The sequence below is a fragment of the Tachyglossus aculeatus genome, chromosome 2 (assembly GCF_015852505.1).
Source record: "Tachyglossus aculeatus isolate mTacAcu1 chromosome 2, mTacAcu1.pri, whole genome shotgun sequence".
Taxonomy (NCBI): Eukaryota; Metazoa; Chordata; class Mammalia; order Monotremata; family Tachyglossidae; genus Tachyglossus; species Tachyglossus aculeatus.
Window position 1 is genome coordinate 43,055,801 of NC_052067.1, and position 26,082 is coordinate 43,081,882.

Consider the following 26,082-nt stretch of genomic DNA (forward strand, 5'->3'; position numbering starts at 1 on the left):
TTGTGGGCACGAGTTATGTTTTACCAACTCTGTTGCATTGTACTTTCCCAAGTGTTCAGTACACTGCTCTTTTCAGAATAAGTGCTCAATAAATACCACTGACTAATTGATTGATGTTTGTGACATGAGCCCCATGCTGGCGCTGGAGTGACTCCAGATCTGCTCCGAACCCAGGAGATGCAGGGGAATTAAGACTACAATTCTGAGAATGCTTGAGATTATTTCAAGCCAGAGCGATGATGTGGACAGTTCAGCTCCAGCGTACATCTGGGTTTTGCCTAAAATATTACTAAATATTTACTAGACCACTTGCCATCACTTTTCTTGTGATAAAGGAGTACTACCCTTTAAATGGACACAGTAGTTCACTCCAAAAAGAGAAATCCAAGTCCTGGGTTCTAATCCTGCCTCTGCCACTTGTCTTTGGGCAAGTCACTTCACTTCTCTGTGCCTCACTTCCCTCACTTGGAAAATGGGGATTGAGACTATGAGCCCCATGTGGGACATGGACTGTGTCCAACCTGATTAGCTTACATCTACCCCAGTACTTAGTACAATGCCTGGCACATAGTAAGCGCTTAACAAATACAATGAAAAAAAGGTGCTTGTTTATCATATTGCGTGGATGTGAGCTTTAATTCTTCACATTAATTGGAAAAATGAACCAGGGGTTTCCTCGAAGGGAATTTATTTCATCATATAATATTCCTAATCACAGATGCCAGGAATAGATTTTTTTCACTCCTAAACATCACAAATCAGGCAGAGACTGTCATTCCTAACTTCTTATACCTAGTGCATCCATTTATTAGCATCCACTGTTATGAAGAGCTTTTGTAGTAAGTTTTCTAGGCCACAGAATAAGGACGGGGGTGGGGGAAAAACCATTTAATCTACCTGGTTCTCTATTTCACAAAATAATGAGCAATAGAGAGTAAAAGTATTGGAAAAGGACTGCAGTAATTTTGGTCAAGTACAAAATATGGATAGAAAATCTCCTTCCACAGACACTCTATCAGTTTTGCAAAGAGCTATTCACCTTAAGTGAATATTCTTCCATACATTTTGAGGAGCTGAAAAGAGTAAGTGGGTAGCAGGCATGTTACGGGCAAGAGATTTGGAGGGAATTTATCTGCAAGACTGTCAGAAGGGGTTCTCATCCGCAGGATTTATACCTGGTTTAAAATTTCATAGTGGTGTGTAGTGTTCTATCGAGTGTCCCGTTAGCGTTTCTGTTCTCTAGGATGGATGATTCTCGTACCTTGAAGACCACCAGACTATTTCTTTGTTACAGCGTTAAATGGGCTTATACTCCTACTGAAGTCAATTTTGAAAAAGGGCATTTGAATGGTAACATGATTCTGCTTCAAAAAGTGGCGTTGTTTTGATGGTAGGATATACTAATAGACTTGGATGAGCTGAGCGACCAGAACAGTTCTGGCTGGATGGATGATTTAGGGGGCAGAAGTGGGAGTATAATTCTGATTTGCCCTAGAGATTCCAACAGTTCTGGCTGGATGGGAGAATTTATAGGGCAGCAGTGGATGGATAATACCAATTTACCCTAGAGAATCCTAGACTTTTGTGGGTTGACTCACATACAGTAAATTTGACCATCTTTTTCTATTCAGTGATATTTTGTAAGTGTTTATGTGCCAGGCACTATGCTAAGCACTGGAGTAAATACAGCTAATCAGGTGGGACACAGTCTATGTCCCACATGGGGCTCACAACCGTAATTCCTGTTTTACAGATGAGGGAACTGAAACACAGAGAAGTGAAATGACTTGCCCAAAGTCACACAGCAGACAAGTGGTGGAGCCGGGATTAAAACCCAGGTTCTTCTGACTATGGCCCATGCTCTATCCACTAGGCCATGCTGCTCCTCAAGAAATTAAGTAACTGGTGTCTTAAGAAATTCACCAAGCTACAGCACGATGAAAGGCTCAGTAGAGTCAGAGCCACATAATAATAATAATTGTGGTACTTATAAAGTGCTTACTATGTGCTAAGGACTGTTCTAAGCACTGGGTTAGACATAAATCATTCAGGTTGGACAGAGTCCCTGTCCCACATGGGCTTACACTCCTAATCCCCATTTTAAAGATGAGGTAACTGAGGTCCAGAGAAGTGAAGTGACTTGTCTAAGGTCACATATGCAGAACACTGTACAAAGCGCTTGGGAGAGTACAGTACAATAAATTTGGTAGAGATGTTACTTACCTGCAAGGGGCTTGCTGTCCAATCCATTCTCTGCTGCTCTGCTGACAGATGCCGAGAGAGAACCGAGTCTAAATATTCTACTGGTCCACCAGGAAAACCTGTGAATTTAACAAGATGAGAAACACACCCAAACGTCAAAGGTTCAGAAACTCCTGTTATCAGAGGCAACCTGGTCTAATCGCTAGAACACGGGCCTAGCTATCATGGGTTTTTGGCCTGGCTCCTCCACTTCTCTGTTTTGTGATCTTGGTTAAGGAACATATCTCTAATTCCTTTGTATGGTACTCTCCCAAGCACTCTGTATAGTGTTCTGCACATAGTAAACACTCTATGAATCCCATTGAATGATCTTGGTAAAGTCACTTAACTTCTCTGTGCATGAGTTTCCTCAGTTGTAAAATGGGGATATGTTCTCTATATGTTGCCGACTTGTACTTCCCAAGTGCTTAGTACAATGCTCTGCACACAGTAAGCGCTCAATAAATACAATTGAATGAATACTTAGACTGTGAGCCCAGTGCAGGACAGGGACTGAGTCCAAACTACCCAGGTTCTTAGAACAGTATTTGGCACTTAGGAAGTGCTTAACAAATACCATAAAAAAGAGCCCGGCTCCACCACTTGTCTTATGTGTGATCTTGGGCAAGTCACTTAGCTTCTCTGTGCCTCCATTGTCTCTACTGTATAATTAGGATTAAGACTGTGAGCCCAATGTGGGCCAGGGACTGTGTCCACCCACATTATCTTGTGTCTACCCAGTGCATAGTACAGTGCCTGGCACACAGTCAGAACTTCACAAATGACAGGAAAAATATGACTGTACTCTAGACGCACACACAAACAAATCAATCGATCAATTAGTGTTATTCATTGAGTACTTATTATGTGTAGAGGACTGTACTAAGCGCTTGGGAGAGCACAACGTGGCAGAATTAGCCCATAATGAGCTTACAGTCTAGAGTACATGTAGCTGGCTATGAATCTCTTTGCAGATTCAGCGCAGCCCAAAGGACTGACAGTAAAACTAAAGATGGAAGTTATTTACCAACCCATACTGGAAAACCCTTAACACAACCACCGACAATGAATAACTTAAATTTGTCACTGAATTCTGCTACTTAGGCAGAATCATGTTCAAAAATCCAGAGATGGATAAAGGGAGAGAAATTGGAATATAATAATAATGATAATGATAGTAATGACGGTTTGTTAAGCACTATGTGCCAAGAACTATTCTAAGCACTGGGATAGATACAAGGCTACCAGGTTGTCCCACGTGGGGCTCTAAGTCTTAATCCCCATTTTACCAATGAGGTAACTGAGATACAGAGAAGTAAAATGACTTGCCCAAACTCACACAGCTGAAAAGTAACAGAGCCAGGATTAGAACCCATGACTTCTGACTCCCAAGCCTGTGCTCTTTCCAATAAGACATGTTGCTTCTCTATAAGAAAACCAACAAAAGTTTTGGCCAACTGTAAACCAATCATATTTACTGATCATTTACTGTATGCAGAGCACTGTACTAAGCACTTGGGAGAATACAGTGAAACAATATAACAGGCACATTCCCTGTCCACAACAAGCTTACAATCTAGAGGGGAAGACAGACATTAATATAACAAATAAAAAAATTACAGCTATGTACAGTAAGCGCTGTGGGGCTGGGAGGGGAGATGACTAAAGGGAACAAATCCAGGTGATTCAGGAGGGAGTGGAAAAAAAGGAAAAGAGGGCTTACTCACAGAAGGTGTTGTGTGGTTATGGTGTTGTGTTACTACGTGATCTGGGCCTCTTTTGAAGATTCATCCAGCTTGTGGTGTAGTTTCACCATTACCACCTAAAAATCATAAAAAGCATCATCATCATCATCAATCGTATTTATTGAGCACTTACTGTGTGCAGAGCACTGTACTAAGCGCTTGGGAAGTACAAGTTGGCAACATATAGAGACAGTCCCTACCCAACAGTGGGCTCACAGTCTAAAAGGGGGAGACAGAGAACAAAACCAAACATACTAACAAAATAAAATAAATAGAATAGATATGTACAAGCAAAATAAATAAATAAATAAATAGAGTAACAAATATGTACAAACATATATACATCAGAGGACAGACAAGATTTCCAGGGAGATTCTCTAATAAGTGTTCACAGGAATCCCGTTCTACGGGGTGGATTGTTTGGTGAGAGTTAATGACAGCTGCTTCGTATGTTCAACTCCACAGGCACACTCATTGATCAGGGTGGCCAGAATAAGAGACCTAAAGGCACAGCAATACATAGTCTCCGATCAGTCGATCAATCAATCCATCAATGGTATTTATTGGGCTCTTAGTTTGTGTGGAGCACTGTAGTAAGCGCTTAAGAGAGAGTACTATATGACAATTAGCAGACGGTTCCCTGCCCACAACAAGCAATGTGGGAAAATGAGAAGCAGGGTGGCCTAGTGGAGAGAGCACAGGCTTGGGAGTCAGAAGGATTTGGGTTCTAATCTCAACTCTGCTGTGTGACCTTGGGCAAGTCACTCAACTTCTCTGCACCTCCATTTCCTGAACCGTAAAACGGGGATACCTGTTCTCCCTCCTACATAAACTGTGAGCCCCAGGAGGAACAGAGACTAATTAACTCGCGCCCACCCCAGCGCTTAGAACAGTGTTTGACATAGAGTAAGTGCTTAACAAATACCAAAAAATAAAACAAAATAATAGATTGCAGTGTGGCTCCTGCACTGGGTAGACTGGTGGGCAGAGAGGGGAGAGGGGTTGTCCAGCTAGGACAAAGAATTTCCACAGATTTAGATGGCACAAGGTAGGCCTGAAAGTGGAAGTGGCATGGTATGGGACAAACCAAGGAATTCTCCTTAAATGCAAACAATGTGGCTGCTTTTGCTGGTCATTCATCATTCCTTCAAGCCACATTTGGACTAAAAAATGGGCTTTTACCATCAACAGGGTCATCTTCCAAGATGAAGGACAGAAAACTACTTACCTGCTGTGGGAACTTGCACAAGTCATTCCCAAGCTCTTAGTACAGTTCTCTGCACACAGTAAGCACTCAATAAATACAATTGAATGAATGAATCAATCAATCAATAGCATTGACTGAACACTTCCTGAACAGCACTAAGCGTTTGGGAGGGTACAATGTAACAATATGACAGACTCATTCCCTGCTCACAGTGAGTTTATAGTTTCAAGGGGGAAACAGACATTAATATAAATAAATAAAATTATAGATATATACATAAGTGCTATATGGGGGATGAATAAAGGGAGCACATCAAGGCGACGCAGAAGGGAGTGGGAGAAGAGGAAAGGAGGGCTTAGTCAGGGAAGGCCTCTTGGAGGAGATGTGCCTTCAATAGGCTTTGAAGAAGGGAAAAGTAATTGTCGGATACGAGGAAGGAAGGCATTCGTGGTACTGTAAGTGGTTGTCGGATTGATATCGCTCAGGGCTTCTCAGTAAATCTCACTAGTGTGTTTGGGCCCATCCAGTTGTGGAGAGCTAGCTTAGTCCATTCTTCTTCAGACAAATAAAAACAAACCCAAACATGTTTTGATTGAATAGTTGACTTTGCCTGCCAATAGACTTTGCCCCCCTTTTAGACTGTGAGCCCAATGTTGGGTAGGGACTTTCTCTATATGTTGCCAATTTGTACTTCCCAAGCGCTTAGTACAGTGCTCTGCACATAGTAAGCGCTCAATAAATACGATTGATGATGATGATGATGAATAGACCCCTCCTTGGAGTTTGGCTTGAACTCTTCAATCAGGAAGCAGTCAGAAAAGCTGAAACTATTTCCCTATCTGCCAGGCACTGTGCAAGGTTTCAGGACCTGCAACCCAGAGCCCAAGAAGTTGAAAAATGTGGTCGGGAACATGGAAAGGGATGCAATCATTTAGCCTAAGTCAGGAACGGAAAGGGGTGCTTAGCCCAAGTTTCCATTTTGTTCCATTTCCTGGTGATATCCTGACAAAGGAAAGATGACAGTCCTCTCTTCTTGGTGAGGGAACAGGATGCATTTTGTGCTCTTCTGCAGATGGAACGCTTAAATTCAGCCAACGAATAGCTTGCTTGATTTTTTATCTGAGCCATGAATGCCACCCTATCAGGTCATGTATACCAACAGCACTCACATCGCAGTTGTTTCTTTTAATGATCTTTGTTAAGTGCTTACTATGTGTCAGGCACTGTACTAAGCACATAGCTAATCAGGTTGAACACAGACCCTGTCCCACATGGGGCTCACAGTCTTAATCCCCATTTGACAGATGAAGTAACTGAGGAGCAGAGAAGTGAAGTGACTTGTCGAAAGGCACAGCAGACATGTGGAAGAGCTGGGATTAGAACCCAATCCCTCTTACTCGCAGACCCATGCTCTAACCATTAGGCCATGCTGCTTCTCATGCTTGCTCTGTTTTAGGAGGAAGTTCTCACATTCTTCGAACACTTGAAACATCCAATTTCTTCTTCTTTCAACCTGTTGGCAAAGACTTTGGCCTCGGCTTTCTGTGACTTGCTCCCATGGCAGGATCAAAACCCAGATGTTACTAGTCTCTGCTTCTAATTGACTTTTTTTCAGTTGTAATACTGAGGGAGGAAGAATGTTTTGAAGTACCCTGTTGGGCTTTAATCACAAATGGTATTTACATCCTATATGGCAATGCAGTTTTAGAAAACAGCCTCCGGGAAAGTTGAATGCCAGACCCAGCTGCTAAATGGGTGATAAATATAAATTAGTGGAGGATTTACTGAGGATTCAGTAAGCAGTGAGAAGCTTAGTGGATAGAACACGGGCCTGAGGGTCAGAGATCTGGGTTCTAATCCCGCCTCTGCCATTTGTCTGTTCTGCCTCGGTAATGTCATCTGTAAAATGGAGATTAAAAAAGTGGGACATGGACTGTGTCTAACCAGATTAGCTTGTATCTAGCCCAGTGCTTGGCACAGAGTAAGCACTTAACGAATACCATTGAAACAAACAGAAAAAAAAATTCAGCTTCTGGTGGATCACAGAGCTATTGAAAGCTGTTCACGGATTATCTTCACAGGTTAAAAATTCTACCTTGAGGGTGAATTAGAAAACTGAATGCATCTCCAGTCTTCTATTTCAGAGCTTCTGATCTCTTGTAAAAGTCAATGGAAATCTGTTTGGCTAATTGTCTTTATCTAGACAGCTTCGGGGAGAAAATAAGTGCCTTTTCTTCCAAAAGGATGAGTTCTAATTCTGGCTCTTGCCATTTGTCTGCTGTGTGACTTCGGACAAGCCACTTTATTTTTCTATACCTCAGCTACCTCATTTATAAAATGAGGATTAAAACTGTGAATGAGCCCTTCCCTGGACATGGACTGTGTCCAAACTGATTAGTTTGTATCTGTTCCAGTGCTGAGTACAGTGCCTGGCTCATAGTGCGCACTTAGCAAATGCCATTAAAAAAAGTAAAAATAACAGCGGAAGGAAAGTTTCGGCTTTCTGACCAGCAGGTGAGTGTATCCCACTCACCTTTCATCCAGGAGAGAAATTGAGCAGAATAAATGGCATCATAATTTTATATGTTGCCGACTTGTACTTCCCAAGCGCTTAGTACAGTGCTCTGCACACAGTTAATGCTCAATAAATATGAATGAATGAATGAATGAATATGAGGACCAGAAAAGACCAGGCATTTTACTCGGGAAAATGATGTATTCTGCTTGTTCCATGTTTCAGCATTTTAAAAGACTAATTTCTTCTGGGAAAGCTTTTAGGGGTTTCTATTCATTGCAAAAAATTTTCCCATTGGCCATTGATGTGTATCCCCATTTATGTATTGGGAAAATACTGATTTGTGTCTGGCAAGGATTTGAAATGGAGAACTGAGTACCTTCTTTCCAGGTTTGAATCCAGCAAATGCAGTTTTTCCATGGTGATCTACGCAGACGTTGAGAAGAGCGTTTCTTCCAGGGCTTCTTTTAAAGTCTATTGATGATGGCAATTGCAGGGTTAAAACCCAGGTCCTTCTGACTCGGGTCAGGTTTCCTGAAGAAAAAGTGAGTTTAGTATATCTAGTGCCTTTAGCCAACTAGTGATAATCTGAAGACATTGGGGAGATTCCATTCTGCCATGAAAAGCTGTCTAGTTGCAGTATAATGAAGATATGGCTACCTCAGACTTATCTCGTCCAGCCCAATTTCTTTCATTCATTCAACCATATTTATTGAGTGCTTCCTGTGTCCAGAGCACTGTACTAAGTGCTTGGGAGAGTGCAATATAAAAATAAACAGACACATTCACTGCCCACAACAAGCTGACATGGGATTCAGGATGTGTGGATATGGGTTTTTGGAATGGACATTTACCCCTCTTGGGACAGATTTTTTTTTCTGCTTAAATTGCGTATGTTTAGAACTTGGAGCTGGTACTCAAGTGGTTTAAACCCTGGACAGAGATGAAAAATCATTTTCAGTCTCATCACTTCAGTAGTGACTATAGTCACGAGATCAGACTACATTCTCTACATGCCAATACCGTGGAATTTTATCCCCTTTCGATAATCACTAAGAGGCAGCAGTTCACACCTCTTCATAGAGGAGGCATCTCCTTATGACTCCTGTGGATTAAATGAGCTCAACAGGATGAAATGCCTTCCTTTATGACCCCCATACTTCGGTTCACCTGTGTCAATTACTGACTTGGTGACTTTTTCTTGTTCCAGATGGATTCAAGGGCTTCAGATTACCCAAAACAGCTGCACGTGTCTTGTCCTAGTGATTCCCAGGATTTTTAAGTTGGCACTCTAAGACAGGGACAGGACTTTGATCAGAAATGCCTTACCCGAATTACCCTCTCCAAATGGAACTGCTCATTATTCCCTTGCAATTATTTTTGACTGCAGCTGCCCGGTCCTCCTCATATTTTCACTTTTTTTAAAAAATCAAAGTGAGATAAAAGGATTTAGGGTTTGAAAATAGGAATTTCATTCCTCTGTCATCTGTGAAAGCCTAGAATTACTGTGGAAAGGGGTGTCTATTAACACCATGGGATTTTCTTTACTCTACTCCATCCTAATCCTCCTCTACCTCTCAGCTGCCTTTGATACTGTGGACCACTCCCTTCTCCAGGAAACATTATCAAACCTCAACTTCACTGACACTGTCCTTTCCTGGTTCTCCTCCTATCTCCCTGGCTGCTCATACTCAGTCTCTTTTGCGGGCTCCTCCTCTGCTTTCCATCCCCTAACCGTGGGGGTCCCTGCAGGTTCAGTTCTTAGTCTCCTTCTTTTCTCCATCTGCACCCACTCCCTTGGAAAATTCATTCACTCCCACAGCTTCAACTATCACTTCTATGCTGATAGCACCCAAATCTACATTTCCAGCTCTCCCTCTCTGCAGTCTCACATTTCCTCCTATCTTCAAGGATGTCTACTTGGATGTCCTCCCATCACCTCAAACTTAATATGGCTAAAACTGAATGTGTTATCTTCCCACCCAAACCCCATCCTCCTGCTCATTTTCCCATCACTGTTGATGGTACCTCCATCCTTCCCATCTCACAAGCCCATAATCTTGGTATTGTCCTTGACTCCTCTCTCTTCTTCTACCCACATATTCAAGCCATCACTAAATCCTACCAGTTGTAACGTCACAACATTGCCAAAATCCACCCCTTCCTCTCCATCCAAACTACTACCATATTAATGCAAGCACTTATCCTATCTGGCCTTGGTTACTGTATCAGCCTCTCTGCTGACCTCCCTGCTTTCTGTCTCTTTCCACTCCAGTGTATAATTCATTCTGCTACCCAAATCATTTTCCTTCAAAAACGTTCATACCATGTTTCCCCACCCTTCAAGAAACCAGTCATTGTCCATCCACCTCCACATCAAGCAAAAACTCATATTTATTTATTTATTGAGAGCTATGTGCAGAGCAACTGTACTATGCACTTGTGAGAGTACAGTTGATCCGTCCTTTCCTCTCCATCCAAACTGCTACCTTTCTGGTTCAATCTCTCATTTTATCCCAACTGGATTACTGCATCAGCCTCCTCTTTGATCTCCCATCCTCCTGTCTCTCTCCACATCAGTCTATACTTCACGCTGCTGCCCAGATCATCCTTGTGCAGAAACAAGTAAAATAAATAGAGACATTCTCTGTCCACCTGAAGCTTATAATCTAAAAGTCAATCAATCAATCGATTGTATTTATTGAACACTGAATATGTGCAGAGCACTGTACTAAGTGCTTGGGAGAGTACACTAGAACAATTTAACAGACACATTCCCTGTCCACGACAAGCTTACAGTCTAGAGGGCAAGAAAGAAGAACCGATATTGAATCCTTATTTTACAGATGAGGAAAAGCAGTCACTTTCCCTGACCATAATGAATCTGCAGTCTAGGTGGGAGACGGACATTAATATTAACAAAGAATTAATAATATAGTATTTATAGATATGTTCATAAATGCTGTGGAGCTGAAGGTGGGGTGAATATCAAACGCCCAAAGGTCACAGATCCAAGTGCATGGAGTTTAGAGTGAAACTTCTTAAGGGCAGGGAATAAAATCTTTTCTTTCTTGGATACATTTCCAAGTGCTTAGTACAGTCAATCAGTGGTATTTATTGAGCACTTTCTATTCTCAGAGCACTGTATTAAGTGCTTGGGAGAGTACAATGCAACAGAATTAATAGATACATTTAGCAGTGCTTTCAAAATGTTAATGAAATTTATTGCCCTGGACCATTGTTTCGGTTCGAGTCTGTGTAATAAAAGGAAACATTAGTTGACCACTAATGAGGAAAATCTTTCTTGAGTGTTGCTGGGCATGAGTTGTCCCCTACGTAAACTGGAGAGGATCATCTACTTTTAACAGTGCCTTTCTTCAGGAACTTAATAATGCCATATCTCCCAGGAGCTGCTGAAGTTCAGTTTCATTGCATAAGATTTTTGTTTGACCTTCCCTCCTGCTCCACCAAAATGCCAACCAGGCTTAATTAAAATTTTGGTCTCAAAAGATATGCTATATATGCTTTTATTAAGCTAATAATGAAGGCACTTTATCATATCAGGGGCTCAATCTTGTTATTTTTTTAATATTGGTCATGTACAGTTTTAGTTTTGCCAGCATCTTTATTAATAGACTGTGAGGACAAACCAGTGTCTCTATTTGCAGCTTTTAGTGAGTCTGTTGTCCTGAAACGAATTGCAAATGCTCGAGGCAGGGTTTTAGGGAGGTCACTTAAGAGATGAGATAGTAAAGTCTAATTGCTTGTTCAGTGCTCCATGTGGAGAAAGTACAATATTGCAAAACATTAATAATAACGATTATGGTGTTTGTTAAGCTTTTTTTTAAGTTTCGACCACTAGGGTAGATAATAATAATAAATAATAATGATGGCGTTTATTAAGTGCTTACTATGTGCCAAGCACTGTTCTAAGCACTGGAGGGATACAAGGTGATCAGGTTGTCCCTTGTGGGGCTCACAGTCTTAATCCCCATTTTACAGATGAGGTAACTGAGGCACAGAGAAGTTAAGTAACTTGCCCAAAGTCACACAGCTAAGTGGCGGAGCTGGGATTCGAACCCATGACCATGATACAATATCAATCAATGGTATTTACTGAGTGCTTACTATGTGCAGAACACTATACTAAGCACTTGAGAGAATATAATACAATAGAATTAGCAGTCATGTTCCCAGCCTATAATTACCTTACAGTGTAGAAGGGAATGAATGAATATTTATCATTTATCATTTAGAGATATGTACATAAGTGCTATGGGGTTGGGGTTGAGGTGAATATCAAATGTCCAAAGGTCACAGCTACAAGTGCAATAGAGCACAATGAGATCTTACACACTCTCTGTCCAACTGAAGCTTATAATCTAAAAGTCAATCAATCAATCAATTGTATTTAGTGAGCACTTAATGTGTGCAGACCACTGTACTAAGTGCTTATGAGAGTACACTAGAACAATATAACAGACACATTCCCTGTCCTTGACAAGCTTACCGTCTAGAGGGACTTCAGGGGAGCTTCAGGGGAGCATCCCCCCAACCCATCCAGAACCCATGTGCACGAACTGATATTTAATCCTTATTTTATAGGTGAGGAAACTGAGGCACAGATAAATCAACCAGCTTGCCCAAGATCACAGAGCAGGCAAATGATGGAGCTGAGATTAAAACCCAGGTCTTCTGGGTCTCAGGCCTATGCTCTTTTCACTAGGCCACTCTTAAATGACTTGCCCAAGGTCACACATCAAGTAAGTGAGAGAGCTGGGGCTAGAACCAACATCCTCTTACTCCCAGGCCCATGCTCTATCCATTAGGCCACACTACTCCACCAGGAGGTCCAGCTCTGACAGCCATGAGGAAAGTCAACACCATAATAACCTTGTAGATCCCTACCTTCAATCAATCAATTTATTGTGTTGACTGAACACTTACTATATGTACTAAACATTTGGAGGTCCCAGGAGGACCAGTCTGACCTTTATTATTCTGCTTTCTGCTCTACCAATACATACCCAACAAGAAACAGAAGGATAAGACTACCCTCAGTGATCTCCTGGAATACCATCAGTTTACAAGTCTGGGATCCGTTCTCACACACAAATTAATGAAGTGTTCCATATTTTTCCTTTTATTTATTTTTTATTAATATCTGTCTTCCCCTCTAGATTGTGAGCTCATTGTGGGCAGGGAATGTGCCTGTTTATTGTTGCATTGTACTCTCCCAAGTGCTCTGCACACAGTAAGCACTCAATAAATACCATTGAATGAATGCACATTTATTCATTCCCCTCCCAGCCCCAAATGTGCTTAGTGAAAAGAGCACGGGCTTGGGAGTCAGAAGTTGTGGGTTCTAATCCTGGCTCCGCCACTTGTCAGCTATGTGACTTTGGGCAAGTCACTTCACTTCTCTGTGCCTCAGTTACCTCATCTGTATAATGAGGATTAAGACTGTGAGCCCCACGTGGGACAACCTGATTACCTTGTATCTTCCCCAGTGCTTAGAACAGTGTTTGACACATAGTAAGCACTTAAAAACTATCATCATTATTATGATAATTACTCATGTCCATATATATTAATGTCTGTCTCCCCCTGGACTGTAAGCTTCTGGTGGGCAGGGAATGTGTCTGTGTATTGCACTCTCCCAAGTGATTAATACAGTGCTCTGCCCACTGTAAGTTCTCAATAAATATGAATGAATGAATGAATAGTCAAATAGTTCATTAGTTGGGTGGGACATGAGGATAATGGAAGGCATCTTGGCATGACTGAAGTTTCAAATTAGCATAGCCCCTGACTCCTCTAAAGCACCTTCTGATGTAGCAAGCCAGTGTCCTTTTATGAATCAGATTATCTTCAAGAAGGGAGTCCCACTGGGGCTACTGGAGTCAGGGGTCATTGAATCAATTAATCAATTATATTTATTGAGTGCTTACTGTGTGCAGAGCACTGTACTAAGTGCTTGGGAGAGTACAAGATAACAGAATTGCTAGACACATATCCTGCCCATAACGAGTCTAGGGGGTCAGGGAAAAGAATCCATTCAGAATCTGAAAATACTGGGGCTCAGGGAGTCCATGAATCATGAGATTTGGGGAAATGGAAGCCTTAAATTAAAATACTGGAGCAAAGCTAAATATATCAGAGCTGATGGTGTGTATCTAATGCTAACTAGAGAAGATTTGGAAGTCATAATTATACATCTCTAAAGATTTAGGTGGCCCTGATTTGAGAATCTCCCATTGGTGACCCCTTGAATGCAAGGGTCATGTTTGCTTCATTTCCTCACTCATTCCCCACAATGTTCTATGCTCTCTAGCGGGTGTGCCTCCATGGTTGAAGACTTGGCCAGGAGATTCATTCAGTCGTATTTATTGAGTGCTTACTGTGTGCAGAGCACTGTACCAAGTGCTTGGAAAGTACAATTTGGCAACAGAGACAGTCCCTACCCAACAATGGACTCACAGTCTAGAGGAAATGAGCACAATCTACAGGGAGATGAGGAGCTGGCAGGTGCTCCTATGCAGACATATGCATGAAAAGGGGAAAGTCAAATCTTGGGCCAGTTGGAACCAGATAAACACAACTAGGAAATCTGACTCAGACAAGTGAGGACCTCATGCTTTGTTCATCTTTGGGTCTGATCTAGGGCCTGGGCTATTAATCTGCCATTTCCCATTTCTCTGGGAAAGTTGGTTCGGCTCCCAACAGCCTGCAATTCTTTGGAAGTGTAGCCGTCTTTTCAGGGAACCTTTGAGAAACCAGAAGACAAGGGCAACAGAACACCAAATTACAACCAGCTTTGGAATTTGCTTCTTACCTTTCCCCCCTCATTTTTCCAAGGCTGAAGCAACGCAAAACCGTGTTGTGCCCTATTGATTTTCCATTAGACGGAGATAGGTTAGCCAGAGATAGAAAGCAAAACAAACAAAAAAAAATGATGTTTCTTTCATCAGTGTTTTCTTCATTCCCAGGCGATGATAAACCTTTCTCCTCTGCTGACCCCTGCCTGCCTTGACAGGGGAAGCCATTACATTTTTTAAGGGAATCATAGCAGAGTCCTTTTGAAGATGGTTATTTCTCTAAGGTAACCCTGGCAACCCCCAGGAACAGGGAGTTTATCGTAATTATAAGCTCCACTACTTGCCTGCTGGGTGACCTTGAGCAAGTCACTTAACTTCTCTGTGCCTCAGTTACCTCATCTGTAAAATGGGTATTAGGACTGTGAGCCCCATGTGAGATATGAACTGTGTCCAACCTGATGAGCTTATATCTACCCCAGCACTTGGAACAGTAAGCCTGGCACATAGTAAGCACTTTAGAAGCACCACAAGAGTTATCAGTTGTAGTATTCGTTAAGTGCTTACTATGTTCTGAATGCTGTAAATAAGCTCTGAGAGAGATGCAAGATAATCAGATCAGATACAGCCTCTATCCCAGGTAGGACTCACAATGTAAGTAGGGGAGGGAATAGGTAATGAATCCCCAGTTTACAGATGAAGAAACTGAGGCACTGAAAACTTCAGTGATTTGCCCAAGCAGAACTGGAATTAGACCCCAAGTCCTTTGACTGCCAGGCCCCTTCTCTTTCTATGGAAGTTTAGAGGTATGGGGGAGTTTCTAGGGGGGATTCTGGATTAAAGACCACAAGCCAGTTAATATACTAATTACTGTCTCCCTCCACAAAGTCTTGTTTTGAGGTTGTCCAAGCCTGTGGAGGTTACAGAAAAGGACAATCATTGCTAAGGGGAGAGATGTGGTGAGTTTCAGGGAGAAAGATCATTTCAGAAGCAGCATGGGCTAGTGGATAGAGCACGGGTTTGGGAATGAGAAAGATCTGAGTTCTAATCCCTGCTCCTGCGGTTGTCTGCTGCGTGCTTAGGGCAAGCCACTTCACTTTGCTAGACCTCAGTTACATCATCTGGAAAATGGGGATTAAGACCCTGAGACCCATGTGGGACAGGGACTGTGTCCAATCCAATTACCCTGTATCTATTCCAGCACTTAGTACAGTACCTGGCACATACTGAGTGCTTAACAAATATGACAATTATTATTATTACTACAAGGCCTGGTGTTCCCAACTGGGGACTGAACGTGGCAGTGGCTCCATTTGTTTGCAATTGTGTGACAATTGATCCTGGCTCTGTTTCTTTCCCCTTTCCCTCTACTCCCCATTGACAACTATCTGGGTTAGGTTTCAGGTCATCGGTTGGTGTTTTATGTCAGCCCTCAGGACCCAGAGCAGCATGGCCTAGTAGCTAGAGCATGAGTTTGGAAGTCAGAAGGACCTGGGCTCTAATCCCGGCTCTGCCACTTACAAAAAATAATTTTAAAAATATAAAAAGTGCTTAACAAATATTCTTAAAAAAATTCAGGCAGAAGAAGTAAGGTTTTGGAGGTGACATGAAGATTCTCAACAGGAAGATCTTACTAATAATAATAATAATTGTGGTACTTGTTAAGCACTTACTATGTGCCAAGCATTGTACTAAGCCATGGGGTAGATACAAGATAATCAGGCTGGGCACAGCCCCTGTCCCACATGGAGCTCACAGTCTAAGTAGGAGGGAGAACAGGTATGGAGTTCACCTTTTACAGGTGAGAAAACTGAAGTGAAGTGACTTGCCCGAGGTCAGACAGCTGGAAAATGCCCGAGTCAGAATTAGAATCCAGATCCTGTGATTCCCAGGCCTGTGCTCTCTCCTTTGGACTGATCAGCTTATTTACTAGTTAGAGGAAGGGTATAGTGGGAATAGTTCCTCACTCTTTCCAGCCCAGTGACACCAAAATCAATCAATGGCTTTTACTGAGCACTTACTAGGTGCAGAGCACCATACTAAGTGCTTAGGAGAGTTAGATACAGTACATAGTAAGCACTTAAGAAACACCATAACAGCATTCATCAAGTGCTTTTGATGGTCTAAATGCTGTTAATAAGCTCCAAGAGAGATGCAAGGTAATCAGATCAGATACAGCCCCTGTCCCAGGTGGGACTCACAATATAAGAAGGGGGGAGAATAGGTGAAGAATCCCCTTTTTACAGATGAAGAAACGGAGGCACTGAAAATTTTAGTGACTTAGCAGATGTATTCCCTGCCCATAACAAGCTTACAAAACAAGTTGTGATTAGAAAGGGGAAAGCTTTCTTTGTTCTGGATCTCTAGGAAGTACATTGAACCCCTCACCTTGGTTCGAAGGATGAGTTTGGCAGAGGTTGCTACCTCAGACGCCATAAGTCCTCATTTATCTTCCGAGCCATAAGGCCTCATTTAAGAAACATCTTTGAGTCTTTCACATAGTCTTTTCTCCCCCACACTGGGTGGTTTCAACTTTCTGTCGTTGAGCCGCAGGATCCAGGTCAAGCGGGTTCGCAGAATTACCTCAATAATATTCCAGCCCCTTCCCTTCAGACTGGAATCCAGGACCATCTTCCCTCCAAAGTGCTCGTTGAAATTCCGGGCACGGCTCATTCCTCCGGTCGTTTAACAATGTCTCTCGTGTTTGCCCTGATTTTAAAAATCTTCCTTTGTTGCCGAGATAACACGAAGCAGGATGATATAATTGTGGTAAAGAGGCCCTGGAGCTATAGTAATAGGATGGTTCATCTGATTTGTATCACTGTTAGAAAATGACCCATGCATGTGTGTTCTCTGGGGACGGTGAAGAGGCTTTTAAGAATCGCTCTTTATAGTGTCGGAGAGCTAATGAGCGAAAAGGCAAGGACCGGGAAGAGCTGGTGATTTGGAAGCACGGTTTCACTTACCAGGTTCTGCCCGAATGTTTGTGTCATTTTCCCGCTTCCTGACCCACTTTCCCCTGGATTCTTTCCCGTCAATTGCTTTATGAATTGAAATGGCCTGAAAATAAACCCAAAGGAGAAAGAGTCATGTTCAGAGAGAGATGGAAATACGCCACAGTGAGAGTGAAAGTAGCTGTGTAGTCTGAAGACTGCAGAAACTTCCCTTTCTAGAAGATTTAAAGGGGTGGCGGGGTTTCAGGATACAGCACTTATGTGCATCTCACTGTCTGTATCCCGGTCTAGACCGTAAGCTCGTTGTGGGCAGGAATGTGTCTGTTTATTGTCATATTGTACTCTCCCAAGCGCTTAGGACAGTGCTCTGCACATAGTAAGCACTCAATAAATACGATTGATGATGATGACACTCAGATTTCTAAGTCAGGATCTTCTGAGTCGGGGTCTTCTTGATGCCAATCACTGGACACCTGTAGGCTGTCATGTTGTCCTGTAGACAGTAAAATCTTTGTGGGCAGGAAATGTGTCTACCGACTCTGCTGTATTGGACTCTCCCAAGTTCTTAATACAGTGCTCTGAGCACAAGTGGTCAATAAATATGAATAATTGATTGATTGATTGATTGATGAGAGAGGGTTTAAGCAACTCAAAGTCCAGGACTGTTTTGTGAGGGTAGGGAACTTGCCTACCAACTCTGTTGTATTGCACTCTTCCAAACACTTAGTATAGTCAGTCAATTCTATTTATTGGGCATTTACTGTACAGAGCACACTTGGGAGAATACAATATAACAATACAACAGACACATTCCCTGCCTACAATGAGATTACAATTTAGAGGGGGACCGTAGACTGTGCTCTTTGTGCTCTGCACAAGCTACTCATTATGGATGCAGTCCATAGCCCACACGGGGCTCACAGTCTTTATCCCCATTTTACAGATGAGGTAACTGAGGTGCAGAGAAGTTAAGTGACTTGCCCAAGGTTTACCCAGCAGACAAGTGGTGGAGCTGGAATTAGAGTGCAGACCCTTCTGACTCCTAGGCTTGTGCTTCTCTGGGGAGAGGTGGCTTTATCATTGATGATATTCTTTTATCAGGTTATTTTCCATTTCAAATAAAACTGGAGGCCATCAGGGTCATAGTGTATGAATATGCTGCATAAGAATTTAGAACATAGGTCAGTACTAGGAGGATCTAGGCTGTAAGCTCCTTTTGGGCAATATAAGTCTATTAAATTGTACTCTTCCAAGAGCTTAGTACAGTGCTCTGCACACAGGGAGCACTCGATAAATACAACTGATTGATTCAGCCCTATTGTTTACAAAAGAGAAGCTGCATGGCCTAGTGGAAAGAGCATGAGCCTGGAGTCAGAAATATCTGAGTACTAATCCGAGCTCTGTCACACGTCTGCTGTGTGACGTTGGGCAAGGCACTTAACTTCTCTGTTTTTCAGTTCCCTCATCTGTAAAACAGGGATTAAGTCTGTGAGTCCCATGTGGGACATGGACTGTGTCCTACCTGATTAGCTTGTTTCTATCCTAGTGCATAGTACAGTGCCTGCCATGTGGTAAGCATTTAACAAAAAACATAACAAAACAAGAGCCAAATTCTCTTAATTAACAGATTTCATTTGGCAATTTCCAGAACAGCAGTTCAGTGAGAAACATGCTGTAGTCATAAATTTACAATGGGCATTCTGTACAGATTCATTTTATTGGGAAAATTATAGGCCGCTCAGTGGATCTGCGTTCTTGTGTACACTAAGTGTACACTTGCTGTGGAAGCTCTGCACACAGTAAACACTCAATAAATACAATTGAATAAATGGTTTGATGCTGTGCCTACAAGGAGCACCATGGCCTAGGGGATAGAGTCTGAGACGGTGAGTCAGAAGCACCTCGGTTCTAATCCTGGCTCTGCCGCTTGTCTGCTGTGTGACCTGGGGCAAATCACTTCACTACTTTGGGCCTCAGTTACCTCATCTATAAAATCAGGATTAAGACTGTGAGTCTGACGTGGGACAGGGACTGTGTCCAACTCAATCACCTTGTATCTACCCCAGGGCTTAGTAGAGTGCATGGCAACACAGTAAGCATGTAACAAATACCCCAATTAAAATGAAGGGTAGTAGGAAGTGGAGGGTTGAGGTAGAGGTGGAGGATGAGAATGAGAATGAAGTGAAGAGTTGAAATGAAGGATGATATTCGGCTTGGTAGCATGAGTCAGAAGGACCTGGGTAATAATCCCAACTCCGTCACTTGTCTGCTGTGTGACCTTGGTCAAGTCACTTCACCTCTCTGTGCTTCAGTTCCCTCATTGGTAAAATGGGGATTAAGACAGTGAGACCCTCGTGGGACACGAGCTGTGTCCAACCCGATTTGCTTGTATCCACCCCAGTGCTTAGTACAGTGCCCTGCACACAGCAAGCGCTTAACAAATACTGCAACTATTTTTCTTATGATGATGATTATTATAATTATTATGGTAGGAGGAGGTGGCCAAGACAACCAAGGGAAACAATTGCAAAACTCAGCTTTGTAGCAAGAGGAGATCAGACTCCTCACTGACCTCCCAGACTCTTGTCTCTCCCTACTCCAGTCCATTTTTCACTCTGCTCCCCAGATTATTTTTCTTCAAAAACATTCAGTCCATGTTTCCCCACTCCTCAAGAAACTCCAGTGGTTGCCCATCCAACTCCACCTCAAAAAAAATAAACTCCTTGCCATTAGCTTTAAAACACTCAATCACCTTGCTCCTTCCTACCTCACCTCACTACTTTCCTACTACAGCCCAGCCTCCACACCTTGCTTCTCTTAATGCTTCCTTCTCTCTGTTCCTCAATCTTATCTTTCTCACCACCAATCCCACACCCACACCCTTCCTCTGGCCTGGAACATCCGGCTCTTCATATCTGACAGATAATCACTTTCCCCGCCTTCAAAGCCTTATCGAAGGCACATCTCCTCCAAGAGGCCTTCCCTGACTAAGCCCTCATTTCCTCTTCTCCCACACCCTTCTGCATCACCCAGACTCACTCCCTTTATTCATCCCCCGTCCCAGCCCCACAGCACTTATGTCCATAACGCTAAGCTATTTATTTATATGAATGTCTGTCTCTCCCTGTAGAGTATAAGCTTGTTGTGGGCAGGGAGTGTGTCTCCTATCTGTTACATTGTATTCCCCCAAGTGCTTAGTACAGTGCTCTGCATACAGTAAGCGCTCAATAAGTATGATCGAATGAATGAATGAGTAGATGGTTCACACATTTCCTGGTGTCTCCCGTGCCCAGGGGAGAGAGATGGCCAAGTTTAGGACTGCAGTTTCTGGGGCAGAAGTTTGAAACACAGCCAGCATCCCTACCGGGTTAATGGAGTAAATTTTCAGTCCTTCCTCCGGGAAGCATGGAACAAGACATCACACTAAGCACTGGGGCGATTATAAGAAACCGGACTGAGACAGGGTCCCTGATCCACAAGGAGTTCCCAATCGACAATGGGGAGGGCAGACCCACGAAACAATGAGAATAAAATCCCAAAATCAGACTAATAATACAATAGAGAAGTGGTGTGGCCTAATGGAAAGAGCACGGACTTGGGAGGCAAGAAATCTGGGTTTTAATTCCAAGTCCTCCATTTGCCTGCTGTGTGGCCTTGGGCAAGTGACTTAACCTCTCTGTGCCTCAGTTTCCTCATTCAATACCCCTTCTCCCTCCTACTTAGACTGTGAGCTCCAGGTGGGATGGGGTTGTGTTTGACCTGATTATCTTGTATCTGCTCCAGAGCTGAGTACAGTGCTTGGCAGAGTGAGTGGTTATCAAATACCACTATTAGTACAATTTGATGATGATGATGATGGTATTTGTTAAGCATTTACAATGTGCCAAGCACTGTTCTAACCACTGGGGTAGATAATCAGGTTGTCCCACATGGGACTCACAGTCTTGATCCTCATTTTACAGATGAAGTAACTGGAGCCCAGAGAAATGATGTGACTTGCCCAAGGTCACACAGCAGGCAAGGGAGGAGCCGGGATTAGAACCCACAACCTCTGACTCCCAAGCCTGTGCTTTTTCCACTGAGCCACACTCCTTTTTTTAAAAAAAAGACTAAAATCCATCTAGCCAGTACATCAATAATAATGTCAATAAGGACGGAGAAATAATTTTGCCAGGCTGAGGAGAGGGCAAACTTAAAGCATGCAAGGATAAAGTTTAAATGGACAAAATCGGCCTGATATCTAGATTTCCTCCAACAGTGCTCTGAGGCTCATCCACAGGAGTAAAGGAAGCGAACTGTGGAGGTGTTCCAGAGTTGTGGGTTAGTACACGGACGGTGTCCTACCTGACAGTTAACCGGTGGTGATTTTCTTCTAGGTTATCAGCCTGTCTTGTCCAGTCAGCAACAAGGATTCCAAGGCCTGATCAGCATGCAACAGCCTCCTCAGACTCAGAACCTGATGAATAATCAACAGGGAAATCAGGTGCAAGGCATGATGGTCCAGTATCCAACCATGTCTTCTTATCAGGTATTGATCTGCGGAATTGCTTTTTTTTGTTTGTTTTTGCGAAGAGAGCAGAGTTCCATTCTCTGAGGTAGAATTAGTGGGTTATGCTATTTATGGCATGCTTACTAGATGCTAAGTAATTGGGTTGGGAGATAAGGTAGAGTTCCTTTCCCACATGGGGTTTACAATCTAAGAGGTAGGGGCAGTAAGTTTTTTATTGTCAGTTTTAAGATGTGAAAACTGAGGCAAAGAGAGGTTTTGTGACTTGCCCAAGGCCACATGGCAGAATACTGGCAAGAAGCAACGTGACCTAGTGGAAAGAGCAGGGGCCTAGGAGTCAGAGGACCTGGGTTCTAATCCCAGCTCCTCCCCTGCCTGCTGTGTGACTTTGGGGAAGTCATTTCACTTCTCTGTGCCTCAGTTTCCTTATCTGTAAAATGGGGATTCAACACCTGTTCTCCCTCCTACTTAGACCGAGAGTCCATGTGAGATAGGGACTGTGTCCCACCTGATTAAGTTGTATCTATCCCCAGTGCTTAGTGCACTGCTTGACACACAGTAAGTGCTTCACAATTACCACAATTATTGTTATTATCAGCGGCAAATCTGGGATTAGAACCCAGGCCTCCTGACTCTTAGATCTATGCTATGCGGCCTATACAAGGCTATGCTGCCTCTTTCAGAATATTTATTTGCTCCAGGATGAGAAAAGATCTGAAGGAATACATTCACATCTCCTCAGCTCCCTCGATATTTCGGAGATGCCAAGTCCCTGCCTGCCTGCTGCAGGGGAGGACTGGGAGAATAAATAAGCGACCATGAAGAGAAAAAAGATACCACCAATTGCAAATGTTAATTACCGTTATTCATGAGTGTGAACTGTGAGAGTATTAGCCCTAAGGTCACAGGGAGAGGTGGAGAAGTCTGCTTCTCCAGCCTATCAAGGATGGGATTGTTAAGGGTTCCCTTCAATCAATCAACCAGTATATCAATCTATAGTGTGTCTTGAGTTGTTACTGTGTGCAGAGCACTGTACTAAGTTTTTGGAATCGTACAACCAAGTTGGTAGATATGATTATTACCCTCGGGGAGAAGTGCATCCTAGGAATCAGAAGATCTGAGTCTTAATCCTGGGTCCACCACCTGCCTGCTGTGTGACTTTGGGAAACTAGCTTCACTTCTCTGTGCCTCTGTTCTGTAAAATGGGGATTCAATGACCGTTCTCACTTCTACTTAGATGCTCCCTCCTACTTAGACTGTGAGCCCCATGAGGGACAGGGACCATGTCTGATGTGATTATCTTATAGGGGCAAGAGCACGGACTTGGGAGTCAGAGGACGTGGGTTCTAATTCCAGCTCCACCATTTGTCTGCTGTGTGACCTTGGACAAGTCACTTAACTTCTCTGTGCCTCAGTTACCTTATCTGTAAAATGGGGATTAAGACTGTGAGCCCCATATGGCAAATCCTGATTACCTTGCATCTACCCCAGCACTTAGAACAGTGCTTGGCCCATAGTAAGTGCTTAATAAATACCATCATTTTTATTATTATTTTACCTACCCTAGCACTTAGAACAGTGCTTGGCACATAGTAAGCACTTAACAAATAGAATGATAATAATAATAAGAAGAATAGAGTTTACAGTGTACTGCTCATGGACTTTTTCCACTTCCAGCTATTCTAGCACTGGGCCTTTTTTCCTCAACAGGAAATTAATGGATGGCGCTTGGCATTTAGTCGAGTGATCTGCCCGCAGCACCTGGCTCACACAGAACCAGGAATGTCTCAGTTTCCTCATCTGTAAAATAGGAATTAAGCATCTGTTTTTTCTTCCCTTAAAACTGTAAGCCCCCTGTGTCCATTCCAGTGATCTTGAGCTTAGCACAGTGTCCGAGCCCTAGTAAGCACTCAACAGATTCCACAGTCACTATTTTGCGGCTTCCAGAATTCCAGTCAATATTCCCAGTAATAAAAATTAATAACAAATCAAATGTTTGCTGGTTAATGGTGTACAATTCCGTCATGTCTGCTGGATAACAATTGAGGTATGTGTTAAGTGCTTACTATGTGCCAGGCACTGTATTAAGCACAGGGGTAGATACAAGATAATTGGGTCAGACACAGCCCCTTGTCCCACCGTGGGTGCGCAGTCTTAATTCCCATTTTAGAGATTAAGTAACTGAGGCACAGAGAGTGAATGTGACTTGCCCAAGATCACCCAGTGGACAAGTGGCAGAGCCAGGTTTAGAACGCAGGTCCTTCTGACTCCCAGAGACGCGCTCTATCCACTAGGCCATGCTGCTTCTCCAGTCTCCTCTAGACCGTAAGCTAGCCATGGGCAGGGAATGCGTCCATTTATTGTTGTAGCATACTCTCCCAAGTGCTTAGTACAGTGCTCCATCCACAGGAAGTGCTCAATAAATATGATGGACTGACTGACTGATGGATTGATTTCCTCAGGTGCCAATGACCCAGAGTTCTCAAGGATTGCCGCAACAGTCATACCAACAACAGATCCTGCTTCCCAACCAGTCAGGTCAGGGCACGCTGTCTACCACAGGGATGCCCGTCTTCTGCAGCGTCATATCTCCGGCCTCGCAGAACAACGTGCGGCTAATGGGTCCCCACTGCCCCGCGGGTAGCATTCCGGTCATCTCTGCCAACTGTCGGACAAACTGCGCCAGTATGAGTAATCCCGGGTGGCAGGTCAAATATTAACAGCCGGGAGGAGCGTGAAAACCCGGGTGGGTGACTCTGCGTTGATGAGGACGCGTTACCCAAATCCCTCCAGGTGGAAAGGAGGAGTGTGACAGAATCAGTTGAGGATGTAAGGATTCACAATGCTCAAATGATTGCTGCTGATATCTGTAAAAAAAAAAAAAAACTAATAATAAATCAAACGTTTGCTGGTTAATGGTGCATAATCTCGTCATGTCCGCTAGATATGCCTTTATAGCTTAGCTAGTGACATGGATTCATCAAGGTAAGATTTTTTCCTACCACTGAACGCCACTGTGTAGATTGTAATATCCCTGATTTGGATTAGTTTTGTACTTTGTGTTGAGTTTGTGAAGCTAAAGTATTTAAAAAAAATTATATAATAAAACCTCATGGTACCAAAGCTGTAATGGAAAAAATGAAAAAGAAATGCTGAATTGAAGGAATAATTTATATACACTATAGAGTTTTTTATGGATATATACTGTATTGTAGTGTCTAATCAAAATAAAACTATTTGACCTTATGGAGGAAGGTCATGTTTCTACCCCTTGTTTGCTCTCTTCTCTCTCTTAAATGCCCTTGTCTCATGCTCTCTCTCCCATCTAATTGGATGGTCACATTGAGCGCAACATACTTACAGTCTGCAGATGAGTTTACATTCTGGAGGAGCTTGCTGGGAAACAGTGACACTTCCTCTCGACCTTGGCAGCCCTCTAGACAGCAATCTTGTTAGGGGCAGGGGACATGTCTGATAATTTTGTTGATTAATAAGCGCTTCCAAGCGCTTAATACAGTGCTCTGTGCATAGTAAGTGCTTAACAAGTCTACCACCTACCCACCTTTAACGTTTGAGTGTCAGTGAATTCTATACTCCATCCTCTCGTCCCTTCCTCTCCCTCCGCAAAATCCTCTGAAAGTTGCCTGTCGACGTAATTCCAACTGGAATCCGATGCCCCCAAAACGTCTTCCATTCCTGCCGGCTCTGAAGGATCACTCCCAAACCGGATGGATGCTCCAGTCTTATATTGCGTTTTGTGCTTTCCCCAGGGTCTGAGGAGGTTGTGTCTGGAGGGTAGAGAGAGAGGGAGGACCACATAAGTTTGTTAATGAGCTGTTTCCTGGTAGTGAATTAGTTCACCGAAGAGCATCCCATTTGCTCCTATCGGTTGCTAATTGCCTTCATTACCATTGCCGCTGGGTAATTTTGCATTGCAACCTAGGTCTTATTCGTGCCTAGCTAGTGCAGTTCAAGGAGTTGGCTGTTCAAAACTGAGAGTTTCCAGACCTGTCTTTGCTCCAGCCAGGCCGTAGAATAATAGTATTAGTATTTAAGAGACGCAGCATGGCCTAGTGGATAGAGCACAGGCCTGGGAAT

General features: G+C 43.1%; 1 protein-coding gene across 14 annotated transcripts in view; it reads left to right on the forward strand.

The window, feature by feature from the left end:
• The window catches only part of ARPP21 (cAMP regulated phosphoprotein 21), a 177,744-nt gene extending 152,493 nt beyond the window's left edge, over positions 1–25,251 (forward strand). For all 14 annotated transcript variants that reach the window (XM_038760093.1, XM_038760085.1, XM_038760098.1 and 11 more), the window contains 2 exons: positions 21,854–22,005; positions 24,447–25,251. In XM_038760093.1, coding sequence (XP_038616021.1) covers positions 21,854–22,005; positions 24,447–24,704 — 410 coding nt within the window. In that variant the 3' untranslated portion in view covers positions 24,705–25,251. The remainder of the gene's footprint in view (positions 1–21,853; positions 22,006–24,446) is intronic.
• The last annotated feature ends 831 nt before the right edge of the window (positions 25,252–26,082 follow it).